At 40.0% G+C, this 24,949-nt stretch overlaps 1 protein-coding gene across 2 annotated transcripts in view; it reads right to left on the reverse strand.

Moving 5' to 3' along the window:
* Positions 1-3,265: 3,265 nt before the first annotated feature.
* col4a5 (collagen, type IV, alpha 5 (Alport syndrome)) overlaps positions 3,266-24,949 on the reverse strand; it is a 48,058-nt gene continuing 26,374 nt past the window's right edge. Inside the window, exons 17-49 of one of the 2 annotated variants that reach the window (XM_071459804.1) lie at positions 24,787-24,840; positions 24,640-24,681; positions 23,854-23,947; positions 23,049-23,336; positions 22,711-22,800; positions 22,496-22,566; positions 21,917-22,108; positions 21,652-21,820; positions 21,040-21,132; positions 20,819-20,923; positions 20,460-20,557; positions 19,980-20,130; positions 19,720-19,833; positions 18,182-18,349; positions 16,908-16,997; positions 16,493-16,639; positions 16,228-16,326; positions 16,048-16,137; positions 15,699-15,838; positions 15,480-15,606; positions 14,955-15,134; positions 14,814-14,864; positions 14,508-14,711; positions 8,663-8,796; positions 8,441-8,513; positions 8,248-8,319; positions 7,977-8,105; positions 7,239-7,337; positions 6,857-7,069; positions 6,574-6,751; positions 6,374-6,488; positions 5,642-5,814; positions 3,266-5,125 (exon numbers count right to left, since the gene is read on the reverse strand). In XM_071459804.1, the coding sequence (XP_071315905.1) occupies positions 5,044-5,125; positions 5,642-5,814; positions 6,374-6,488; positions 6,574-6,751; positions 6,857-7,069; positions 7,239-7,337; positions 7,977-8,105; positions 8,248-8,319; positions 8,441-8,513; positions 8,663-8,796; positions 14,508-14,711; positions 14,814-14,864; positions 14,955-15,134; positions 15,480-15,606; positions 15,699-15,838; positions 16,048-16,137; positions 16,228-16,326; positions 16,493-16,639; positions 16,908-16,997; positions 18,182-18,349; positions 19,720-19,833; positions 19,980-20,130; positions 20,460-20,557; positions 20,819-20,923; positions 21,040-21,132; positions 21,652-21,820; positions 21,917-22,108; positions 22,496-22,566; positions 22,711-22,800; positions 23,049-23,336; positions 23,854-23,947; positions 24,640-24,681; positions 24,787-24,840 (4,125 nt within the window). In that variant the 3' untranslated portion in view covers positions 3,266-5,043. The remainder of the gene's footprint in view (positions 5,126-5,641; positions 5,815-6,373; positions 6,489-6,573; positions 6,752-6,856; positions 7,070-7,238; positions 7,338-7,976; positions 8,106-8,247; positions 8,320-8,440; positions 8,514-8,662; positions 8,797-14,507; positions 14,712-14,813; positions 14,865-14,954; positions 15,135-15,479; positions 15,607-15,698; positions 15,839-16,047; positions 16,138-16,227; positions 16,327-16,492; positions 16,640-16,907; positions 16,998-18,181; positions 18,350-19,719; positions 19,834-19,979; positions 20,131-20,459; positions 20,558-20,818; positions 20,924-21,039; positions 21,133-21,651; positions 21,821-21,916; positions 22,109-22,495; positions 22,567-22,710; positions 22,801-23,048; positions 23,337-23,853; positions 23,948-24,639; positions 24,682-24,786; positions 24,841-24,949) is intronic. The other variant, XM_071459805.1, reaches the window with a different exon arrangement.

Raw genomic sequence — 24,949 nt, forward strand, 5'->3', positions numbered from 1 at the left:
TAGATGTCTTATGATTAAATGTATGGCTGCTATTAAGCTAACACTTATGTAAAGCTGAATTCCTGCTCCAATTTCAGCTGCAGTGTGATCTGCACAACACAAGTTAAAAGCTACTATATCAGTGTTCTTGGATGGTAGCTGCTCTGTTCAGAAGATTTCCTGTATAGTGTGCAGTGAATTGTGAATAAGTGAATGATTTCGAATGGATAAAAGAAACTCTCTATGCTGACAGCTAGCCTAAAAATGGCCAGCTTTTATTTTAATATCATTTAACTATGATATTAAATGTTGATATATTCACAAGGTTGTCTTCACGGGCTCATTTTTCTCTTTTTAAGTAGGAAATTTGATTCATTTGTTTGTAGTTAGGAGACTGAGATCATTGCCATAAGGTTTGTGCCACCAGCTTCCCCTCTAATCATACTAGACCATGGATTAACCCTCTGGCCTGTAGTTCCGCAGCTGGTGAAGCGATAGCATGGGTTTTAGATGTGTTGCGATATTAGTTTTGTTTATTGTACATTTCCAAAAGTGCACCATTGTTGTTGCATGGGTGGAGGCCGACAGTCCTCTAGCTCTATTTAATTTACAGGTAGGAAATTTGATTCTTTGTATTTGTATGAAGGAGGCTTTGGGACTTCCCACAAACCTTTGCAACCATTTGCTTCCGTTTTAATTTGAACTGCCAATACAATACTTATCCAACACTCAATACCTATCAGTAGATTTTCATTTTGTTGGGCTTCTCAGGTAGAGGCTGGATACAAACTTTTCTTTTTTCTTTATATTATCTTAACCTTTGAACTTTTAGTGATCATACTGAAAAAACATTTTCAAAACAAGCACTTTTCTCACTTGGAAAGTGAAATACAATCAGAATCAGGGCACTTTCGTAATTCGTAATGTGGACTTAGCCCAGATGGTAGACTTAAACTAGGAACAAAAATTGCAGATAGAAAGGCCACGTGATGACGAGGATGCAGCATCAGGATGTCGGGATCCTTAAATGTCCTCTGTTATAATAATATGAAAGAATTAATATTCATGCACATTTAGCTGATGTGCTCATTCTGAGATACTTATCATGACTGAGCAGGGATTCTGCATCTTGCTTGAGGACACTTTGGCAGGACACCTCGGCCTTTGAGCTTAGGCAACATGTAATCCGTTTTTTAGTAATGGGATGGGCTCTAAAAGCACCGGGGATCCTCCCTGCCACCACCAGCCATGCTTTGTGTCTTTTTGTGCGACCCAAACTTACCTTTGTGCACGGAGTGGAAGCCAGGGGGGAAACACACTCAGACAAAAGATCAGCATGTCTTTCCAGGAACTGGCAGGCAGTTGTGGCTGTAACCAGCTTAGAGAGCTGAGACAACAGGCCTGGATACAAACACAGACCACCTCACCTCCGATCCTCTCTTGTCTCTGCAGCTCAGCCAGTACGACTCAGGAAGTAGATTAGCCAAGAAAGCCTGTAGCCTCAAACGGCTTATGAAACTGAGACAACAGCAACAGCTACCACGTGGAGAAAAACAAAAGAGGGGGGAAGAAACCCTCAATGTTTTGGCTCCCTGGCTTTAATTGCTATAGTATGTTTTTATTTTATTTGAAGGAGCAAGTATCTGTTGAACTGAGCAAAATCTGACCATTTTAAAAAAGTGTTACCTGGTGGACAGATGAGCATCAGAGAAACAGGAAAAAATATGATTTAATTTCTCACATATTGTCAGAGCTTAGTTTTTAGCCTTTTAATGTGATGCTGTGATTTCTTTTGGATTTTCTCCATTTTCAATATTGTTGCAGTTTTCCTGTTTTTAAAGAGGCATCCAATGCATTTTATTTTCTGCTTAATTGGATTTCTGCTGACATATAATATTATGATAATATTATGATGATTTCTGCAGATTTTATATTTTGAGGAGCAAACAAAAAGTTTCTCTTTGATTTTTGCCTGTTAATATTTTTAAAAACCACTTCTTCTTTTCTGCTTCTTTGATATTTTAGTGAAAAGAAATCTTGCCATTTGATCCTTTTTTTGGCCTTCAGTTTTGCTTCCACTGTGTGCAGTGAATGAATGGTGCCTGAAAAAAATTTCAGCATTACATGGTCATCAGGGAGTGAATGTATACATTTTCAGAAAATATGTTCTTAAACTTTAAAAAAGAAAAGGTCCTTAACTTTGATTTATGACTAAATATTATTTTATGGCATTAATATACTTTTAAATACCGAAGCATGCAAGAGGAATCAGACATCAGTTTAAGATATGTCCCCCTGTAGTTAGACATACTGTTGTTGTAATATTATGCATATCAAATTTAGTGATATATTAGAGTCATTATAAAATGTTGTGCCAGCCAGAATAAACCAAATATTAATGCAGGATTAGACACTTAATGTGTTCATGAGGAAGAATTATAGGAATATCTACTGTAGTATTCACTCTGACTCCATGTTTTTTCTTTGTTGGACAGTGTGTATCCTCTGACTCTGTGCTGTGATGCTGCCATCTGCTGGTCACTGACAGTAATAGGAGACTTCTGGAGATACTTTAAACGATTTGGGATTTAAGGTCTTGAAATGACTAATCAATAGCAGCATTTCCACCCATAACCCCACCCAAAACCTGCTGATATAAACTGGATGCAAATTAAGCACATTGTCATCCTTACTGTCAGTTACCCGCCTCGTGCACACAGCTGGAGTAGTTCTTCATTCTGGTCAGCTCCTTTAACATCTGCAGTCCGGTTTGTTTGCCCAGTACTGGGGTCATCTTGTATTTAATCTTTGTATAAATGTCTGAGGATGTCACAGTGGGGCTGTGGTTAGCTATGTCACCTTGCTGTCCCCGTTGTCATGACAAGCCAATGCTGTTAACCAGCATTGTTCATTTATATTTGGAACCAGGGGCTGGTTCTTACTCAGGAAAAGTTTCAAATGGGGTCACAAACACAGCCCATCACTAGCACTGAAACCTGTTTTTGGCCTTCAGCTTCAAGGCAAACAGCAGAGTGTCCGAGATGTTACAGAACGGGTCAGCATAGATATTAACCCTTCTGGTAGCTATAGGTTCGGCAGCGTGGCTTTATTATTATTATAACATAATAATAATAATACAAAAGTAAAAGTTTTGACACTTGTAAAATTTGTCAGTGTCTGGAAATAAAACGAATAAAAACCGAAAATGTACATGATGCTGCTTATTCACTGTGGGAGATTCCATTATTTTCTCTTGGAGATAATCATTTATTCTCAGGAGACGACACTTTGGACATAGTATTTATTTCAGTCTTAAAAGTTTATAACAACTTCTGGATAACATAACATGAAAACAAAACAAAAAAGAAAAAAAAAACACAAAACAAATTTTAATCGCACCCCAGTTTGACAAAATTAGAATTCATAAAAGCAGTTCTGAAAAAATAAAAATAACAATAAAATAACAGGAAAATATTTATCCCCCCCCCCAAACAGCCCTTGTAGACTTACAGTATATCAGGAGTCTGTACACCTGATGTGTTACACCTGATTTCAATGTTCAGACACCTGTGTGAATACTTGAACCAGTTTTGGATTCAAATTCAAGCCAGTGAAAGTGGATTTGTAGGTTTTGGGTGCAAATGGGGGGCCCCCAGAACTTCGGGCCCTCTTTTTATACATCAAAGCCCAGCACCCGGAAATGTTAAAAAAGCACAAAACAAATCTCGTGGTTTTCTAATCAAGGAGCCAAGATTTAAGTCAAATCCTTTTTTTTTTCCAAAAATATCTGTAACATCCCCCAATCATTAGACTATCTAAAAGCAAATCCCCTTTATTTCAGTTCAACATTTATTAATTCTACACATTGAATACAAAAGGTTTAAGCGATTGGCATCGTTAATATCATACAAGACTGTTATGTTCTAGGGAAAATGGCTCTGTCTGTGCTCAGTAGTTAGCTTTATTGTTCGGTGAAATGAATGACCTTTTTGTGGTTGAAAACAGTGAACAATCTCCCCACAGCCAAATAAAGTTTATATACCTTTTAATCCTCTTTTTTTCAAATATATATTTATTATATATAAAATACTGTTTCATTCATAAAAGCCTTACTTTGTACAATGTCTGAGTTGATGTGTGTCAGTGAGCAATGAAGTGAATGAGTATGTGTGTGTGTGTTTGTGTGTGAATGTGTGAGTGTGTGGAAATTGTCTCAAACAGCTGGTACTGACTCAAGACCTAATACACTAAAAACAAAAGGTGTTTTACACAATATACACATTTTATTTCTTACAAAAAAAAAAAAAATAAGAGAAAGGTGTCGGCTGATGGTGTTAGCAGGCGGGCTATAGCAGGGTTAGTACCACCAAATGTAACGTAAAACGACAGAAAAATGACAGGAAGAGAGAGAAAGAAGGTGTGAATGAAGAGCTAGTAATAAAAAAAAAGGCAGTCAGTCTCACTAAGGGAAAGCTCATCGTCAGTGCATCTCATCTTGGATGTTCCGAAGTCAAAGTGCCGATTTGGTAACCATCCAGTCCTCATCAATAAGGCCAAAAAATAAAAAAATAAAAAGAGCACTTCTGTCTAGAAATGGATGTACAGTATCACATTTTTGTTGCACCAACATCAAAAGTGATTTTTTTTCACAAAAAAAAAGAAAAAGAAAGGAAACGATCCTTTTGGGAAAGAGGGGAAAAGAATGAAAAATGAACTTTTGTTGTCACACATCCGTCATGGCACCATTTAGTGGATATTTTTCTGCTTTCATTTTGAGGTACTTCTTAAGAAAAACAAAGACTAAATGTAAGATTTATTTACGTCAGTTTTTTTTTTTTGTTTGTTTTTGTTGTTTTTTTTTAAGCTGTGTTGCACAGTAGCACCATTGTTTGAGTTGTAGGTTTTTTCTTTTTTCCGGAAGACAATGCACCATAGGAATTCCACCTTGTCGCCACGGCGACCATCGCCCCCCCCCCACCCTCATTTGTCCCCTGTCATCCAATCATCTCTTGTTATTGATTGGGTGTCCCCGGCAACGATGGGTTTGCTTGTTGCCATGTGCCGTTACGTCCTCTTCATACAAACCACGCAACGGCTGACGCGCGTCCGTAGGTTGCCCGCCTTGAGAGTCTCCGACTGGGGCTTCCTGTAGGGGCCAAAGGTTAAAGGTGGTTAAAGGTCCCATATTGTATAAAGGTAGGTATAAAGGTTTTTTGATTATAAAGCAGGTCTAGGTCCTATATTAATACTGTGAAAGTATCAAAGCCTCAGTCCACAGAGAAATGTACACAGCCTGTATTCAGAAACTGAGCCTTAAAACCAGCCGTCAGGACTTCTGGATCTTTGTGATGTCACAACAAAGCAGTCACCATTCTTAGCCATGCCCTAAGCCCTGCCCACCTGGACCCACCTTGCAGGATTTGCAGGAGTGTTTACCTGAAATCTGCTATATTTTTATTTTATCACCCAGAGAACAGTCAGCCAATCAGAAGAGAGGCTCAGAGCCTCTGGTTCTCTAGCTGCTAAATGCTCCACTATGTCAACACATATACATACAAAATATCAAATCTGTATTAAAAAATTAAATTGTGATTCAAATGCTGCAAAAAATATCATTCAGTGTAAACCTCTGCCTGCCTTCTGCTGTCACATGTGTCCGTACCTGAACATCTCAGAGGGTTCTACAGTGGCCAGCCAGAAGCTGTAGGAGTTGCCATAGTAGTTGCATGTCCCCCTGCCGTGGCACTCGATGAAGGGAGCGCTGCGGAACTCCTCCAGGCAGGAGCCAGGGGAGGCCAGGGCCTGACCGGAGCCCTCTGCACCTGCGCTGGTGTGCTGGGGGGGAAAGGAAAGACAGGATTTGTATTGCGCTGCAAAATACAAGAATATGTGAATATATACATAAAAACTGGAACTGTGTCTCAATCTGTACGTGTGGCTACTAAGGCACTTTGCAAGGTGAGAAGTGTGCAGCCTGATAGCATAAGCCTGTGAGCCTGAGCTCAGGGCAAAGAACCACACCACGCATACATATTCAGATCTCACAGCAGGAGTGTAGCAAAAGTCACATGCAGAAATCTTTAATTTTTAATTTCCTTTTTAGGAAAAGTGCAGTTTGAGAACTAAAACAATTTGAATAACAAAAAGTTCTCTTAGCCTAAGACTTTGTTTGACATGGTGTAAAATTATTAGAGTTTTAGAGCTTGAAAGTGGGAACATTTTTGGACAGTAAGGGCATTTAGGTTGGTCTTAACATCCTGGAGGGTTTAGATTTGGTTTTATGATTAAGTTAGGACAAAAGTTTGGGTTAAAGCATGTAGGATTTAGGGGCTAGAAAAGGCATTTTTATAAACAAAGGTGCTAAGTATAAATGCGTATATGTATCATGTCCTACCATCATGAAGGAGTATCCTATCCACAGAGCTTCCCAGTTTGCAGGGCATGAAGGAATCTGGATGGTCTGACTGTGGACTGCAATCACCATGGCTGGAGCTTCACACACCGCACACCTACACACAAAGAAATGTAAATTAAATACTCCACATCCAGCTCTACTCCTGCCGTCAACTTCTTCAACCCTTCATCCGTCCCTACCTGCTGATGAAAGGCTTGATGCCCTCTCCAGTGATGGGGGCCATGGACATGGGCATGGGCTCGGGAGTTGACAGCCAGTATGAGTAATCGTTGCGGGAGGCGAAGTTGCAGACGTTGTTGATGTTGCAGAACATGAAGGGCATGGTGCTGAACCTGCGCAGACAGCTGCCGGCTGTGCCTGGGAAAGGAAGAGGATGGTTAAATATATGACAAAATAAGGTTCTTACATTTACCTCTTCAGTCTATGACTTTCTGGTCAAATAAAAACAAAACTGCTTTGTACCAAGGTCCTGTCCGTGTGCCCTCTCGTTGCCCTGCACGTACAGCAGGGAGTAACCGTCGTAGATGAGGTTTGTTCCCTCGGGACAGAAGGGCACTTCCTGACCCTGGCTATGTCGGGTGATGAGGAAGCCATGGGCTGCAGAGGCTGTTCCTGGAAGACCAGGAGGACCCTGAGGACCATCTGAACCAGGGGGACCAGGGTAGCCACGCTGACCTGAGATAAGAGGTAAAGCATATATTTGAAATGGGAAGCCACTGCGCAACAGTTGGGGCTTAATCAGGATCATAGAGATTGTTGAGTATCTGCAATACTGTTGGAAAAACACATCATTAGACCACAAAGTTCAACCACAGTCTCGTGTTCAGGTGGATGCTTTACGTACCAGGCTGGCCGGCAGGTCCATTGTCTCCCTTCCTGCCAGGGGGGCCGCTGAAGCCAGGAGGACCCTCCGAACCAGGATCTCCAGGGTTACCAGGTTGACCTGAGAACAGGGAGAGAGTACTCTGTTGTTAAATGAACAAACAGAGATAACTTTAAATCGGCATTGCTTTAATTTTACACATCAAGTTCAATGTACACCTGTAAACATTTTCTGTGGCTCTGGAGGAGCTTTCAAAATAAAATAACCTATAATTAGCTTAGCTTGGGCTAGGACGCTAACCCTAACCCTGAACTGCAGGTGTGGAGTTTTAAAGATGCTAATAGGGTTCACAGTTGATACAGCATTTTTAGAATTTTACTTGTTTTTATTGTTCTCTATTTTTTGTTAATTATACTGTAAATAGCAATGGAGTGGCTATAACTGCATTTTATTGCGAAATCTTATATTTTGTAATACAGGTATTTTGTAAAAAAGATAAACCTGAAATGTAACATCTTTCCAGAGAACTATAAATGTGTTTCTTTTTTTATCACTACTGACAAACACTGATGAATGTGTATTTACAGCAATCTACAAAATTTTGTCAGAAGGTTCCCCCTTGTGTCAGCTGTTTGCTACTGCAATAATAACAGTGGTAGAAATTTATCACAAGCGGTACACTTATATTTTCACAACCCTGACTGAAACTCATCTAACTGACTTTCTTCAGGTCCCATCAAAGAGTCCAGATTCACCAACCTGGGGGACCATCGCGTCCAGGAGCACCATTTGGTCCCGGACTACCTCGCACGCCCTGAGGACCAGGGGGTCCTTGCTCGCCCTTCACCACGATTGGAGTTGGAGGTACACCAGGGTCACCAGGAGGGCCTAGAGGTCAAATATTACAGAGACAAATATAAAATTTTAAATACGCGTAACATGTAAACAGACTTTAAGAAAATTATGCTGCAGCACATCATGGTCATGCTCACTATTCACTGTAACTTAAAAGCCCAATGTGGTCACCCACCAGGTAGTCCTACTTCTCCAGGATCTCCAGGAAGACCATTGCCACCGGGGAGTCCTGACTCTCCCTTAGGTCCTGGCAAAAATACAGACAAAAAAATCTATGGGCTTTGCCTATGATGAACACTTAACATTGAAATACAGTACTGGATGGTAGGAAGATTGAGAAAATACTGTTTACAGTATTGTGGACTAACCAGGGAATCCAGGAACGCCAGGCAGACCAATGTCTCCCTTTATACCAGGGGCACCAGGAGAACCAGGGGTACCCTTGAAAGAAAGAACAGGCAGTTGCACTTCAGTTAATCACATGGTTGACCGTCCCCAAGATGATTAAGATGTTGAGATTAAGATGTTTTTTTTGTTAGATACTTAAACTTTAAGGTAAAACAAATTTAGCAAATTTAATACGATCTTACTGGGAATCCTGGAACACCAATTTCTCCCTTCTGTCCAGGGAAGCCAGGCTGTCCTGGAGCACCAGAAATGCCCTTCTCGCCTTTAACGCCGCCACTTCCAGGGGGTCCACGAGGACCCTGTAGGCCGGGTGCACCTTCAGATGCAGATGTCACAGGTTTCAAAGGTCAGGTACGGTATAATAGAGAAATAACATAATAATACTGTATATACAAGTTTCTGTTCATTATATTCTGGGCTGGGATCAGTTTGATTTCATTTATCAATTAAAAAGTGGATTTTATTTAAGAATTGTTCAACTTCATTGGTCAAAATGTGTTTCTGTAAATTCTATTTAGAAATGTATAGGGTTAAGGTTAGGCTAACCCTAACCCTCTTATTTTATTGACAAGTGCAAAAATCCAATTCTGATAAAAGATGGTGCATTGTTAAGGAACAATGAGCCCCTCATTTTTGCTTTTTACATGCAATTTCAGTTGTCATTTTTGTCATTTTCCAAATTTCTCAGAGGCAGAGCAGAAGTTGTTTCGTCCTCGTTGAAGGTCCTTTTTTTGTTGTACCTTTTTTGTTAAGTTTGCCAGTTAGCAAACGTGTTGTTTATTTCCACCCATATAGCTTTAACTTAAGTTTTAAAAAATGTCTATCTAGAGCAGCTTTGCCTCTGAGAAAGTTTTTTCTTTGCCAGAAAGATGAGTAGAGAAAAAAAAAGATTTAAAATGAATAAATAATTTTCCTCTAAGTAAGGATCTAAGGATTTCTTGTGTGTGTTTATGTGAGATGTCCAGCCTGTCCTGTGGGGTGAAGAGAGGGTCACAACACAACTGCCAACACGAGGTTTTAACAGTCAACATAAGTCTTTCAATTTTCTCACAACAAGATACCACAATATTAAACAAACGCATTATGAAAGAGATCAAGAGATCAGGGCTGGGATTAATTCATCTTCAAAGCATTAGCAAGTGATGCCCTTGAAACCCACTGACTCAAATTCCTAAGCTATAAAAGCTTTGCCACACATCATCACACCTCATGATTGGTTTTACATTCAGATTTTGAACTGTGAGCATTTGAAGTGAACTGACCCCGACCCTGCACAGATGAACGCATGAAGCTCACTTTAAACGTTGTCCCTCACCCCCCCCACACAGACACACACAAATCCCATCGAAGAGCATGTACCACAGTACGTATCAAAACCATCAAACCACTGTGGTCTAACCTGGAGGACCTAGGGTTCCCAGAATTCCCGGATAAATCGGAGCCGGGTTGACGGCATGGGGCAAAAAAGAAGAGGAGGTTTAGACAGAAGCAAGCATCAGTACAGAAACACAGTCAGTCTAAACAATGGCAGCGATATTTTCTCTATATGTAGCCAGGAGCTATTAAAGAAAAAGGCTACTGGGGAAATGAGTTGACTTCAATAGCTAAACTGCAAACAGCTATTTATTTCTGGACTTTTTTTAGCTTGAAGATGATTTACATCTACAAGCTAACTTGCTTGCCCTACTGTCCAACAAACCTGACCCTGCCAATCGAAAAATGAGCTTCTGTTAATCTTGTTCAAATTAAACTGATATTCATTCGACCATCAGAATGAGCCTTCCTGATTTTCTTGTAGCAACCAACAACATAACCACATCTCAGAATAGAAGTCACATGGTAGAAAAAACTTTTATTGAGGTTCAAGGCTCACAGATTAGTGACAGGTGCAGGTGTCATTAAAATAAAAACTAATTTGTGCTTATGAATGAATAATTCCTGCTCTCAGATTACTTAATTTGTGCACTATAATTACTTATTTTGTGCATATAAAATGAATTACCATTATAATAATAATATAACAAATATATAGTAAATATATTGCATTAATAATGCTATTAACTGGTTACCATATGTTTGTGGGAACTTTAATATTACTTTGGATGAAAATATCTCGATATACTTGGTATTTTGTCTGTTAAATAATGTTTTGTGACCCTTGACTTCACCTGTTAAACACACTACAATTTGAGAGACCTAAACAGTAACTGGACTTTCACTTATTATTATACACTTTACAATTATCCAACACCAAATGAAAGCATAGAATAAACATGAATGAATCTGAATCGAAATGTAATTTTTTTTACCATGTGACCCTATGGAGGAGTTGAAAATCTAGATTTTTGGTGCTGGTGGTCACTTTAACAAAACAAGAGTTTTAAGCATATTTTAATTGTAAGAGTCTACAAAAAATGATGGTTTTGTATAAATAAATTATTTCATTTAAATAATATCCAGTACAATTGAAATTACAGTTTGTGACACATACTAATAGCAATGATTTCATGTTGCAGGTGAGGTAGTTATATGGTGTGTTTTTGTGCACAAGCTGTATAATATATAATAGCATGTGAATAACACATTCAGACTGTTAGATTGTATTTAAAAGTACCTACATGTGATTCAGATAACATGCTGATTGTGCCAGAAAATTACTGTGAGTTTTAAAATCTGGGGTGTGTTATTTCATTTCATTTTGTTTCATTACAAAAAATAGAGAAATTTGTTTAAAAATGCTTACTTGTTAAAAGTGCATTACACTACCATCAGTGTGCATGGAAAGTGGAAGAAGACAGTCATTAGAAAGAAATAAAGGGCCAGAAATGAGACAATGCAGTGATTTCGCAACAGTTTTCAAGAGAAATTTGTTCTCAGTGGATCAGAGAGTGAGATTAAACTCAAGTCAGAGCTGCTGTAAAGAACGTGCAGTAGGAGTCTGGATGCCGTTCATCTGACCTGAGGGACCTGCGACGGCCGGATGCAAGAGTCATCACGCCAAGAGGCAGGGCCACACCACAGTGGGTGGGGCAAAGCCACGGGAAACAGGAGGTAAAATTTCATAGCATCAACATTTATTAACCTGACTCCCAGAATATCACTTGACTGTTTTCTAGCTTGACACAGTGCTGTTGTGTGGTCAGAACTGACATTTACTTTAAAATAAGAGAAGTAAGATGAATATTATATCTTACTACTTAATATCGACCAAATTCTTCAAATTATGCCTGATTTTCTGTAAATATTAATTTTCATCTGAGAAAGAGCATTCATATTAGCTTATTTTATTTTTTTTTGTATTGTTTTGTTATTTTGTTATGTTTTCTATAGTTAACATTTTTATGAAAGTATCTTATTTATTATCAAAATATTTTGCAGGTTCCAACAAATGAGACAAAACAGAAAACTAATGACTTAAGAAAAAAATAAGTTACATCTATCTTAGTATTAGTGCATAAATAAGCTATGTTAAGTCTGGAGCAATCTTGTTTATATACATTTTGCTGCCAAAAGTAGTAAATAAGTGCTGCCAAAAAAAAAAAAAAAAAAAAAAAAAAAAAATATAATATATTTAGTACATTTTAACTGTCTGATGAAAATGTCAAAATTTTCGTATTTTAGTTTTTGCAGATCACAGAAGGATGAATTCTTATGAAATTAAATTAAACATTTAAAAACTCACCAGATTAGGATTTTTTGTTTTTGTAATAACAATGCATCAAATTACAATTTGACGATAATGGTTGAGACCAAAACCAGAGCTAAAAGGGAGCAAATATTTGACTGGCATTCACCAGGTGAACAGAAACACAATTTCTAGATGTGTGATTAAGCAACTGTTTGCTAACAACGTTGTGTTCATGTATGTTTCTGCTGCCCACAAATGGCCAAATTCTCTTGTTGCAGGTTTAACTAATTAAAAGGTGACATTTTGTCAATGCATTGTTTTGACAGCATTGGTGTCTTGATATTATTTATACAGATCATACTCCTGTGCATTACTTCTATACTTCATACTTCTTAGCAAATGGTCAACGGTATATTTTCCTGTACCTGTGCGCCAGGATTGTCCACTTCACCCAGCACTGTGTTAGGCTTGTTCTCAGTGTGTATGTTTAAATGTGTGTTTGTGTTGGGACAAACAGTGTCCATGCATGTGACTGATTGGTGGGACAAAACACACTCGGGACAGCAATGCCAGACACAAACCCACAACAAACTCACAACTAGACTCTGAAAATTGTAACTGGCTCCTGAATATTTTGACTCAATCTCAAGATATATACATATAATGAATATTCACTAATGTGTATTAATCCACCGCTGAAAATAGTTCCTCAAAAATACACAATTTACTCCTGTTTGAGTGACATTTGCTCAGCTGTATTAGGTTATTATTTATGCAATTTTTTTTAAATGACACTACATTACTACAAGATTTATGTCCTTAGTAGGAACCAGTGTATTTAGGCCTGATTGGTACATTGTTGATTTTGGGCTTTTCATGATATTTGTTGACAGAATGAATGATGCAGTTGAGAGTTGTAGGAGTTTGCCTTGGGCTCGGCTGTTTCACACCAACATTTGCTTCAAAATGACCTCACATGACCACAAACACTGGACGGTTACAATGATAAGAGGATGATGATGAGCATACACACACATACACAGTACTTCAGGGCTGTGGAGAGATGAATAGATTACAGCTTTTCCCATTATGGGATCAGTGGGAAAGGGCAAGGGGGTGAGGAGACATGAGGACAGATGGATTTGTGGATTAAAAAAAAAAATGGATGAAAAACTCATGCTCTTTATGGGGACGTGGTCAAGCCCCTGGTGACAAACAGTGATTGGTGCGTTAGAAGCACCCTGACATATCCTGGTGAGAGGGGGTGAAGGGGGGTGAGGAGTGGAGGAGTAGCACAAACCTTTATCATCAGTGCTCAGTGTTTATAGACAATGACTGGACAGGTGTGTTGGTGCTCAAACAGTGATGTAGCTCTTACACCAGAGGTAGCGATTGGTGCAACAACATCCCATGCAAATCAAATTGACATGGAGATGAAAGCATTCACATTTAAAAGTGCAGTTTCTGTCATTTGCTGCCTGGTTTTCACTGGTTAGGTGAAGTAAGTGGAGAGGAAATGAGATATGTGAACTGACCGGATTCAATTCATAATATCCATCAGTCATCAGTACTGTCTCCTCTTTAGTTTGCATCTTTCATAAACTGTTTGTACTGTAAATTCAGAATGTTTCCCATATGATTATGCTGGTGGTTTTGTATGTTTAAGATTATTAACTACAAAAATATTGTATTTTTTTTTTATTTCATACCCTTCTGTGCATGTAATAAAACACAACTTTCTCTGTCTTGCAGTAGGTAGTAAACATTTCCCTTTAAGATTATAGAACCTGATCATGTGTTACCCTATTCTTCAAAACTTCTGTTTTAAACTCCAGCAACTGAGACTGGAAAGTCCTTTGAAAAGTTGAAATTTTCCTTTCCATTTATTGCTTGTTTTCCAGAGTTTACTCTCAAGAATCACAGTCCATGAAAAAAGTGATGTTTTCAGCTCAAATTAGCACCTTATTGGTGGATTTAAACGCTAAAAAAGAAGCCTCAGGACAGACCTTGACTGAATCATGATACAACTCACAAAAGAGTAAAGGAAGCATCTAGTTCACTACGATGTGGTACCTCTTACAAGCAAGTTTTAAGTCTTTCCCTTTCCTGCTTTCACAGTGAATGAAGGCAGTAATGTCAAGTGTCCATACTTTGTAGTTTTTGAGTTAAAACAAACAAAGTACCAATTGAAGATGCAATTGCATAAGGACTGTTTGGAAAACATTGCTAATTTAAAGTTGTTACTGAAAGACTTCTGTGATTGTCTTCCTTTATTATAATTGGAATATCCTACATGTTAAACCCTACTGAGTAAAACAAACAAATACTTTATCTAAGTCCAGGGAAGTCTATCAGAAAACCAGGCAGCAATTTCTGACAGTACACATGGTAATAAATACAATATCCAAGTGCTTTACCTGCTCGTCCAGGTGGTCCAGGGGGACCTTGGAGTCCTTTAGGGCCCTGCAGAGCCAGTCCTGGAGGTCCAGGAGGGCCGCTGTTTCCTGGAGGACCAGGCGCACCAGGGAAGCCAGCATCTCCTTTAGAGCCAGGGAAACCAGGACTGCCAGAGGGACCGGGAAGACCTGGGTCTCCTTTAGCACCTGAACAGTGACAGATAAAGTAGGGATTACTCTATCAGCACAGACAATAACTGTAAAAAGACAAAAATGTCGTGTATGTACATGTAGTAGATGATCACTCACCTGGCAACCCTGGAAGCCCAGAAGGACCGGGGCCACCGAAACCAGGAGGACCTGCAGGAGAAATGAAGTAGAGGTGAAATGAACCAAAGAAAAAATATTCAGTAAAATTATTTCTTCTCAGTGAGATGACGAGAGACTTACCTGGCTCTCCTTTAACTCCAGCTGGTCCTGGGATCCCATCCCGTCCTGCCTGACCCTTCTCTCCTGGCAATCCAGGTGCTCCTGATCGGCCGGGCTCTCCTGGTCTACCGGGAGCTCCACTGAGACCTGGACCACCGGGCGCACCGTCGAGACCCTTCGGACCTGGGATACCAGGAGAACCTGACAGGAGAGCACAGGGAGAAGATGGACAATGCATCAGTCAGTGTTGCTTTCTCTCAGCTGGTGCTCTGACACCTGTAAACTCTCAAGTGCTTCGGTCCAACTCGATGTGAAATAACAGTCAGCCAAGACAACAAAAGACCAAATTACTTTGTGCGATCATGTTTGCATTTTACAGTACTGCTTGTCAGTCTAAAACGCTCTCTCCATCAGTTTATGCTGTGTGGATGTTGTCTGGTGTCTCCTTTTCTATTTGTTTCGTAGCATAATTAGAAAATATTGTATGTATGTATATAAATATTGTACTTCACCTATGTCACTTCTTAGGGTCTTTCTCGAACCTACCTTGGAATCCTGGGAGGCCGGGATCACCTTTGATGCCTGGTCCTCCAGGTAAACCTGGGAGACCGGGTGATCCTGAAGTTCCTTTGAGTCCTGGGTTTCCTGGGAACCCTGGTTGGCCTGGCTCACCCTACCAGAAATATAAAAGAAATCAAGTGTGAACCTACACTTGTACTTTGAAATTTTTCTGAACTACAAAAGTTCAGTGGTTGAGTTCTGCACCTTGGGTCCAGGTTGTCCAGGTGGTCCGACTCCAGCAGAACCTGGTTCACCTTTAGCTCCAGGGAAACCAGGTGATCCTGGCTGTCCCGGAGAGCCTGGTCGTCCCGACTGACCTGGTATACCCTTCTGCCCTGATGGTCCTGTGATGTAAGAACAGCATTTATGACACAGAAATCAGGTGTTAATAAGTAACAGCAAAACCTTGTTATTATCTTGAAATGTTGTTCATCCCAGAATTCAACTAAACTAGAACTAAAATATTTTTCAGAAAATGTGAAATGTCTAGAAATTTAGGAACAACTACTTGAAAAAAAGAATTGGTAAAGAGCAATGAGACATTCAAACACACCTGGAAATCCCATTTCTCCCATGCTGCCTTTTGATCCTGGAGCTCCAGGACCACCTGGGGTTCCTGGGATGCCAGGATCTCCTTTAGGACCTTCACCACAGCGGGAGAAACACATTATAGAGGTATTTTCATGATTGTGTGTGTGTGTGTGTGTGCGTGTGTCGGAAGTTAAACCTATACCTGGTGGTCCAGTAAGTCCAGGGCGACCATCTGATCCTGGCAGGCCAGGGTCACCAGGGACACCGGAAATGCCTTTCGGACCTGGAAAACCTGGTGCACCTGTACAACACACACAAAAGAGATATACATTTATGTTATACAATGACTAGAAATTGAATGAATGTTAACTTTTAAAATGTGTTATAATTTATTATCTGTCTTGAATATTTTCTCAGAAAAAAATAAATCACTTGTTAAGGGGCAGTGAAGGTGTTTTCAGCGATACCTGGTAGTCCTGGATCTCCTTTGGCTCCCTTTGTTACTGATGGTGGCTGGCTGGGCCCTGGGGGTCCCTGGACACCAGGGTCACCCCTGTCTCCTTTAGCACCAGAAAAACCAGGTGCACCGTCTCTACCTGGGAATCCAGGTTCACCTGAAGAGGAAAACATGAGAATCAAATGTTGTTTCTTTACGTTTGTTAAAAAATACCCATCCCTAGTCCCTGGTAGACAAACTGTTTCAAATCATATCTTCGTCATTGCTGCATTACAAATTCTTGTCATTTATCACCAATTCTTCTACACCAATATCGATAATATCTGCTAACATAGTGGCCTTGCCAGTTTATCAGTCAGAATCTTTTGAGGGCTTTATGCAAGAGTTATGAGCAAGATATAGAGTGTGTGTGTTTACGTGAATACCTTTAAGTCCGGGGGCACCAGGTCCTCCAGGGACTCCTGGTCCACCAGAAGGTCCTGGAGATCCCATGGGACCCATGTCTCCTTTCTGACCTGCGTCGAGACAACAGAGAGGAGCAAACAGAAGTTAAAGCAGCATTAATATTCAATCAATAGTAAATAACCCAACAGACATTCACACAGCTATAGCACCCAGCCAGACGGTCAGCCCCACAGGTAACTAGACTTGTTGGTAGCAAGCTAACTTGCTAGCCAGTCAACCAGTCACCTAAATATACAGTAGCCAGTTGTCTAGCCAGCAAGCCGGCTGTCTAGTCATTCACGAAGACAATCAGTCACCAAGGCAACAGGTCAATTTGTCAACTAGGAAGCTATGTACTTCAGATAGTTACAGTTTGAGAAGAAAGAGAGCTGAACTCCCTCTTGTTTCTAGCTAGCTAGCATCTGTTCCACCAGCTTTTTTTAAGCTAATTTCTTCTTTAATCATTCTTTATGAAACACTAAAAAGTGACATTTAAGTTTTCTGTCCATATCTTTAAAGAATTTTATATCTAATGTTTCAACCAAACTAGGAGGTGTAATTTGCGCATCTTCTCATTTTAGCAAAGACAAAACTTTGGCTATTTTGTTAGCAAGCATGAGGCTTTGACAGCATCACTAAAGCTGAATTCATGCACAGCTGGCAGAATAGGAAGAAAAGGAAAACATCCTGTTAATCTGACTTTTGGAAGAATTCAGGCATTATTCCAAGATGTTACCCTGCCAGCCTTGACGTTAAAGTTTATAAATTTTTAGTGTTTATTAATTTTTAGTGTTTTACACCTTTTTAGCGATTAGTTAATTTGTGAAAACAAATGTAGCATTTTATTTAGTTGATCTGATAGAATATTTATATTTAGTATTGTATTTCTTTTCACCAAGTCATAGATTTTGTGACTGTCAGAAATTCTCAATATGTCCAACTCAGAATTACAGCTCAGAGGCTAATGTCCAGTACTAGAATAATACATTTACAGTCTGAACAGCAGATGCAAGTGCTACGTAAGACTTATGGAAAATGTTTTATTTAGGTCAGTATATCGACAAAAAAAAAATCACATTTGTTATTATTTCATTATTATTTTCATTAATATGATTCGGGTTTTTGAAATCAATATATGAAGCTGTCTAGCTGAGGTTAGTGGAACAAATGTAAACTTAAAGGTTACCAGTTACCAGTCAAGTTAGATACAAAGTCATGACCATATGATTTTTTATCATGTTGGGATATAATTTACCTGGCAGTCCAGGCAGGCCATCCCGTCCAGGTCCTCCAGGAGGTCCTGGGGGTCCGATTGGTCCTGGGGAACCTGGGAAACCAGGAGTTCCTCTGTCTCCTGGCAGACCTGGGATATCTAAACCTGGAGTGCCGGGGTCTCCTTTCTCTCCGTTTGATCCAGGGAATCCTGTAACGATGACAGAAATATTTCAGTCTCTCCTTACGGAAATGTTCTTAAACTCCAGCCTTTCAGCTTATGAACTATTTTAAGACCAGTTCAGTTTTTTTTCTTTTTTTATTCCCCAAAAGATGTAAATTAGATGTAGAATCTAAATATTTACTGATCTGAAGACGAAGACACTTGCTCAACATAGTCAAGGTGTAGGATATTGCATTTGACATAGACAAAGCATTACACACAAAACAAAATACACACATAAAGTAAATGGCGTCTTAATCTTTCGTATAATCATTGTCATGCGCGTTATCTTTCACCATTAAATGGCCATCAATCAGCACCAGTATTGGGTAACAATACCTTTCTCTCCTTGGCATCAGAAGGTCACGGGTAAGGGCGGAGCGTTGGATTAAGCCGAAGGCGAGATAAGGAGAACAGAGTATAATGCATTAAATGCATTAGAAAGTTCTATGAGAAGCCGATTTTTGAAAACTCTGAATTTGCAATGAAGCTCTTTGAGAAAAAACTTGGTGTCACAGTGTCATCTGTGCACCAGGAACACTGAATGTGTCCAGGAGCAACCAATGCATGCTCAGAGTATTCGAACATTTTGTTGGATTGGTTAGTTTGCGTTTTTTATGTATATTTGAAGGAAGAGCGGTGGGAGGTTAAAGTGCTGAAGTGCCATGGTGAGTGAGCCGGTTGACATAAATACTGGTGAAGCGAAACTTTGTGAGGTTAGCTTACGATTGGTGTGCTCTCTGCAGTGCAATCGGTGCAACAAAGTGTGGAGGATTGTGATGCAGTCAAGAAAGAATGTGAGAGAATGGACATATCTGATGGGGCGTAACAAACAAAGGTGCAAAAGGTGGTGCTTAAATATTAGCCGAGACAAGATAAAGACATAAGTTCCCCAGAACAATGTACGGTTGCCATCCAGTCGTGTGGTAACCATTGATATACAAATATTCAAACTCATTCAGTCCGGACACACAACTTGATCATCCCCACACCAACACAGAATGGTGACTGTGCTTGTAAATCAACCAAACAATCAAGACTAAGTCTGGTGCTCAGGTGCTTTGGGGTGCTGACATAGACACTGTGCAATATACAGTTTGAACCCCTGTACCAAAATGATATGCAGACACCTTGACAAGCTACAAGTGGGTGGTCCATGCACAATCCTGGGTGACTTTGAGAAGCCAAACAAACATATTTCAAAATTGTACACACATAAAAATGTGCATAAATACAGTATAAAATGAATAGCAGCGCCACAATCAAATATCATAATTGTTCTTTAGCAAATCCTCATTTTTGCTATTTTGAAAAAGCTATGCAAGAAAATGAACCCAGTCCAACCTTATTCATCTTACCTGGTGGTCCTATTGAGCCTGGAGGTCCGGGGGGGCCTGGAGGCCCCAGTGAGCCAATGGTGGGGGATCCAGGTGGGCCACGAGCTCCAGGGATACCAGGTGAACCGGGCTCACCTGAATAGGGAGAAGATGATGACTATTAGCATGGTGTATTATCAGATGGCTTTGTTGTGCTTTGGTATCATACACACACATACACACATGCAGACATGCATATATCCCTTGAGATACATACTATCAGTAACAGAACTATATCATACCTTTGGTTCCTGGGGCGCCATCAAATCCAGATCGTCCTGGTGATCCGGGACTGCCAGGGAAACCAGGATCTCCCTTTGGTCCGGAGAAGCCTTTAGATCCAGGTACTCCTGGTAAACCAGGTGGGCCAGGAAGTCCAAAGCCAGGTTCACCCTGTCACAAACACACACACACAGGAAGCCAAATGATTAATTCAGGACATTCAGTCCATTCAACGTACAACAGAGTATATGAGGCAAAGTAAAATGAATTTACAGTTGGATCCAAATTCAATAATAAATAATGAAACTCCTTGTCTTGTTTTTAAGTAGTGGGAAGGATTATGGTCTTTTATGCTGTGCTGAGGATCTTGTTTTGTAGACTGATTTTCACTTAGTGAAGTGTCTGGTCATACCCTCAGTATATATATTTAGAGTTATAATAGTTTCAGTTCTATTTCTTAAAGAAGATTTCAGATTTTTAATAATTTTCTATCAATCTACCTTGGGTCCAGGAATTCCAGGCTGGCCGGGAAGACCATCTACACCTGGTCTGCCTGGTCCTCCAGGAGCTCCTGGCTGGCCAGGGATACCTGGGAATCCTGGAGGAGAAAAGAAGAGGGGGTGGATGAGGGTGGAGTGAAAGGTAGGAAAAAGTAGAAGGACACACGGTAGTCAAGAAAATTTGTGCGGAGAAAAAAAATATGAAGACGTAGTAAGAGGAGGATGTTAAAGTCAAAGGAAGGATGGAGTGAAGAGGAAGAGGAGGAAGGTGAGAAAGCAGAGATAGGAGGAGGAGACAGAGGGAAAGGTAGACAGACTAGGATGAACAAAGATGGAAGGAGTGATTATTGTGTCTTTACCTTTAACTCCTGGGGGTCCAGGGAGTCCGATGCCTGGGAGTCCAGGATCACCCTTTGCTCCAGGTAAACCAGGGAAACCAGGCTGTCCAGGCTGACCTGGGCTACCTGACAACAGAAAATTTTAAAAAGCCAATGAGACTACGAATATGTGTTACCTTACCCGTGCATGAGCACTAAATGGACAAATCAATACAAATGAACTACAAATCATGACCATATACCTGGTGTACCAGGCAGTCCAGGCTCGCCATCTTGTCCTCTCGGTCCTGGTAAGCCTTTCTCTGCGACCGTCAGGCCTGGTTCACCTTTAGCACCTACATGGTGAGAGGAAACACATGCAAAAGGTCAGAGATTTGGGAAGTAAGTCAATCTGATTTTCACTTATTGGATGGATGGGTGCGTATATGGCTGGTTGAATGGCCCAGTTTGAAGAAAGAAGGTAAAACTGGTGCCTGTTCTTCAAATGTGGCTTAATTAATACAGGCTGCTGTTGCTGTTGTCAGGCTAAAATAAACCTTTTTATTCTTATCCAGCTAATTTGGTTCTTTCAAAGCAGTTTGAGGATTGATTTATTAATCCTGGATCAAGTTATCTTGTACTTCCAGTTTAAATAAATGCAAAATGAGTAGAGAGTGGGAACCACAATCATGATTTTATATTACCAGTGTACATCACCTTAGTGTTGTCACTTTATAGGTATTAAGATATTTGATCAAAAATGGGATGAATATTAGATTGAAGGAGAGAAAATAGTCAGATAAAAATAGTATAGAACTTGGGTTTAGCTCCCCCATGGCAGGAGTCACAGATTAAAACTAAATTGATCCTCTTACCAGGTGCACCAGGAGCACCAGGTCTGCCTGAAACGCCCTGGACTCCCTTCTCTCCTGAAGGCCCTTGAGGTCCAAAGCCGGGTGAACCAGGGGGACCCCTGTCCCCTGGCAGACCAGGAGGACCTGGATCACCAGGGAGTCCTCGTTCTCCTTTAACCAGCAGAGAGCCCTGTCAAACACAGTCACAAACACGTATTAGTTAAGAAATAAACTACAGGTGGATCAATACATCAAAATATTGGAGAGCTGAGTAAAAGCCACCTACAGGAGCTCCTTTGGGCCCAGGCACTCCAGGCTGTCCATCACGACCGGGGCGACCATCTAGACCTGGCAGACCAGGTGGTCCGGGGAAACCAGTATCGCCCTTGTCTCCCCTTACACCACTGACTGTGATGGCATCACCTGGGTCACCCTTCTCTCCGGGCAATCCTGGCGCACCTTGAGGGCCGGGGGCACCCTGTAAACGAAAGAATCGAGGGTGTAAAAGGAAAGTAATTTAGCTTGTTTGTACTTTAGCTTTTACATTTTGACTTCAGTCTGGGCTATTTGCCATAAAAAAATCAATCAAACTCATGACCAGGCATAAAAGATAATACTGGATAAATATCTGATTAATATCTGACCAATACTTGAATATATATATAATTTTTGATAATTTCAAATATCTTAACAATATGTTGGTCAATAATAATTACAAATGCAAATATTTTTAGGGAGCTAAGGATATTGAACTTGTGAGTGTGCTCTGGTGAACAAAGTACATAACACAGACACAGTTTCTAAATGACCTCAAACATTTTCCAGGATGTGCCCTTTGAGAAAGTAGAAAGTAAAAACTACTCACAGGGGGGCCACCAGAACCAGGTGTTCCTGGAAATCCTCTGTCTCCTTTGATACCCTGGGAACCAGGAGATCCTGATGAAGGAGAGGAAAGGAATCATGAATAGAGTGATTCTTACAATTGAGTGAGTTAGTCAGTGAGTATGGTGAGTTACAACAGAAACAGAACATGTCAGACAACATTAATTTGCATTATTTGGAAAATTCAAGTGTTATTACCAGGGAATCCAGGCTGTCCTGGAGGTCCTGGCGGTCCTTGGATGGGACTAGTGCCACCAAAGCAGTTCACACAGGTGTCGCCCTTCTCACCTAAAACAGCATCAGATCATTAACATCTGTGTTTTCTGTATAGAGTTGCACATGCAGGGTGGACCACCTTGTAACAACAATCCACTTGTTTCTTGTCATTTATTTATCATTTGTCATTTACAGTAATCTTACTAAATACGTATTTGTAATTTCTTCTGATTTTCATCATGAGACTGTATATTTATGCATCATTTATAATATAGCTCATAGATTTGTGGATAAACAGCAGCATATGTATAACCTCTCACCTTTCTGGCCCGTTTCTCCTGGGTAACCTCTCTCTCCCTGCGTGCCAGGACGTCCAGGCTCACCAGGGATGCAGTTTTGTCCTGCACTGGAAAAGCCCGGAGGTCCAGGTGGCCCTTGTTGACCCTGGGCACCAGGAGTTCCTGGACGTCCTGGGGGACCTGGCAAAGAGAGCCCTGGAGCACCAATGTCTCCCTTCTGACCTCTCTCTCCTGGGAAACCTGGAGGTCCAGGCTGACCACTACCACCAACGGCTGGACGTCCTGGTGTTCCGGGAGGTCCTGTTAAACCTGAATAAGACAAGAAGACAAAGTTTAAGTTTAATTTGAAAAAAAAAAAAAGATTATCACCTTAATTCAACTGAATTATGAAGGGTTAGGGTTAGGCTTATTCTTTAAAAATGACTTAAAAGATTAATCAATTATCACAATAGCTGGTCATTGATTTTTATTTTCAATCCACCAGTCAATGAATTGACTGATTGTTGTAGCACTTATTAGCTAAGTGACAGGGGCAAAGAATGATTTATCAATAGGTTGTGAGCTTAAGTTAGTTAACCTTTGATAGCCACATTACCCTATAGGTAGTACCAAGCTAATTAGCCCGCTACTCTTTGAACACAAAAAATAGCTGAGTCATGAATGATTTAAGATATGAAACACATTAAACACATTTAACATAAACTCCTTTGTGATTCACCTTTGCCCCTTATTGATGGTTCTATGTCAAAATGTGTGTTCCTTTAGATAGCTAGCTTTAACGCAAGTAATGTATTTGAATGTTTTGTGTCTGTGTGAGCATGTTTACCTGGTGCTCCTCGGTCTCCCTTGATCCCAGGTGGTCCAGGGTACCCGGGCTCACCTTTAGGACCAACACGACCTCCTGTTTGCCCGCCAATCACCTGGGTGTTAAAATAGTAACACAACAATAGTAACAATAGTAGCAGTAAACTTGTCAAAGACTCTGAAATACCTTCTCCACCTTTAAATTAAGAAATTAAATAAAATAAATAAAATTAAATATTAATAACTTTACTGAATTGAAGAAACTCATAAAGGTGAGACAGAATGTCTGTCACCATCTAGTGGTCAGAATAATATAGTGCACTGGACATCACTTGTGATGGACACTCAGATCTTTTCATTAAGACAAAGTGGAAATACCACACTCAGATGATAAGGGGTCCTGTGTGTTTTTTTACTAAAAGTAAAGGTGCGAAAGTTTTAACAAAAATATACAAAATATGCTTAAATTCGCTAAAGTAAACATAACGATTAAGCAAAATAAAAAAAGGGAAAAGTACACAGAGAGAAATGTCACCACCCAGTGGTCAGAACAATGTAGTGCACTGAGATGTCATTTGTTATATTCAATAGTCTTCCAATGAAACTGCCATAATCAAGAGAGCTGGGACAGCATTCTTAGCATCATTCACACATTTTCACCCGTGAATACATTTGCAAGACACCTGAGCACAATGAAATGGAAAGCTTGGAATGTTAATGAAATCTCCAGAAAAGGCAATACATGGACTTTAATTTACGATTATTCTCGAAAATTTTATATTATTTAAGAAAAAAGGAGAATACACACCACTCCTGGTGGGCCTGGGAATCCACGATCTCCTTTTAGACCCTAAAACAAAAGATAGAGGTGGAGTGTTATTAAAACAATAATGAGATTATATAATAACTTTTTGAATATAACTTTAATATGTATAAAAATTTGGAGGAAACCTACTCTCTCTCCATCCCTGCCTGGAGGACCTGGTAAGCCTGACTCTCCTTTGACTCCCTGATAGTGAACAAAGAAAAAAGAAAAGAGAATAAAGTTAGTCAAGTGAATAAGAGATTCAAAAAGATTAGCAAGATTTCTCTAACATTAGGTCTTATGAATTGTGTCA

The sequence above is a fragment of the Trachinotus anak genome, unplaced genomic scaffold (assembly GCF_046630095.1).
Source record: "Trachinotus anak isolate AG129_WGS33_773 ecotype Australia unplaced genomic scaffold, CSIRO_AGI_Tana_v1 ptg000023l, whole genome shotgun sequence".
NCBI classification, from domain to species: domain Eukaryota; kingdom Metazoa; phylum Chordata; class Actinopteri; order Carangiformes; family Carangidae; genus Trachinotus; species Trachinotus anak.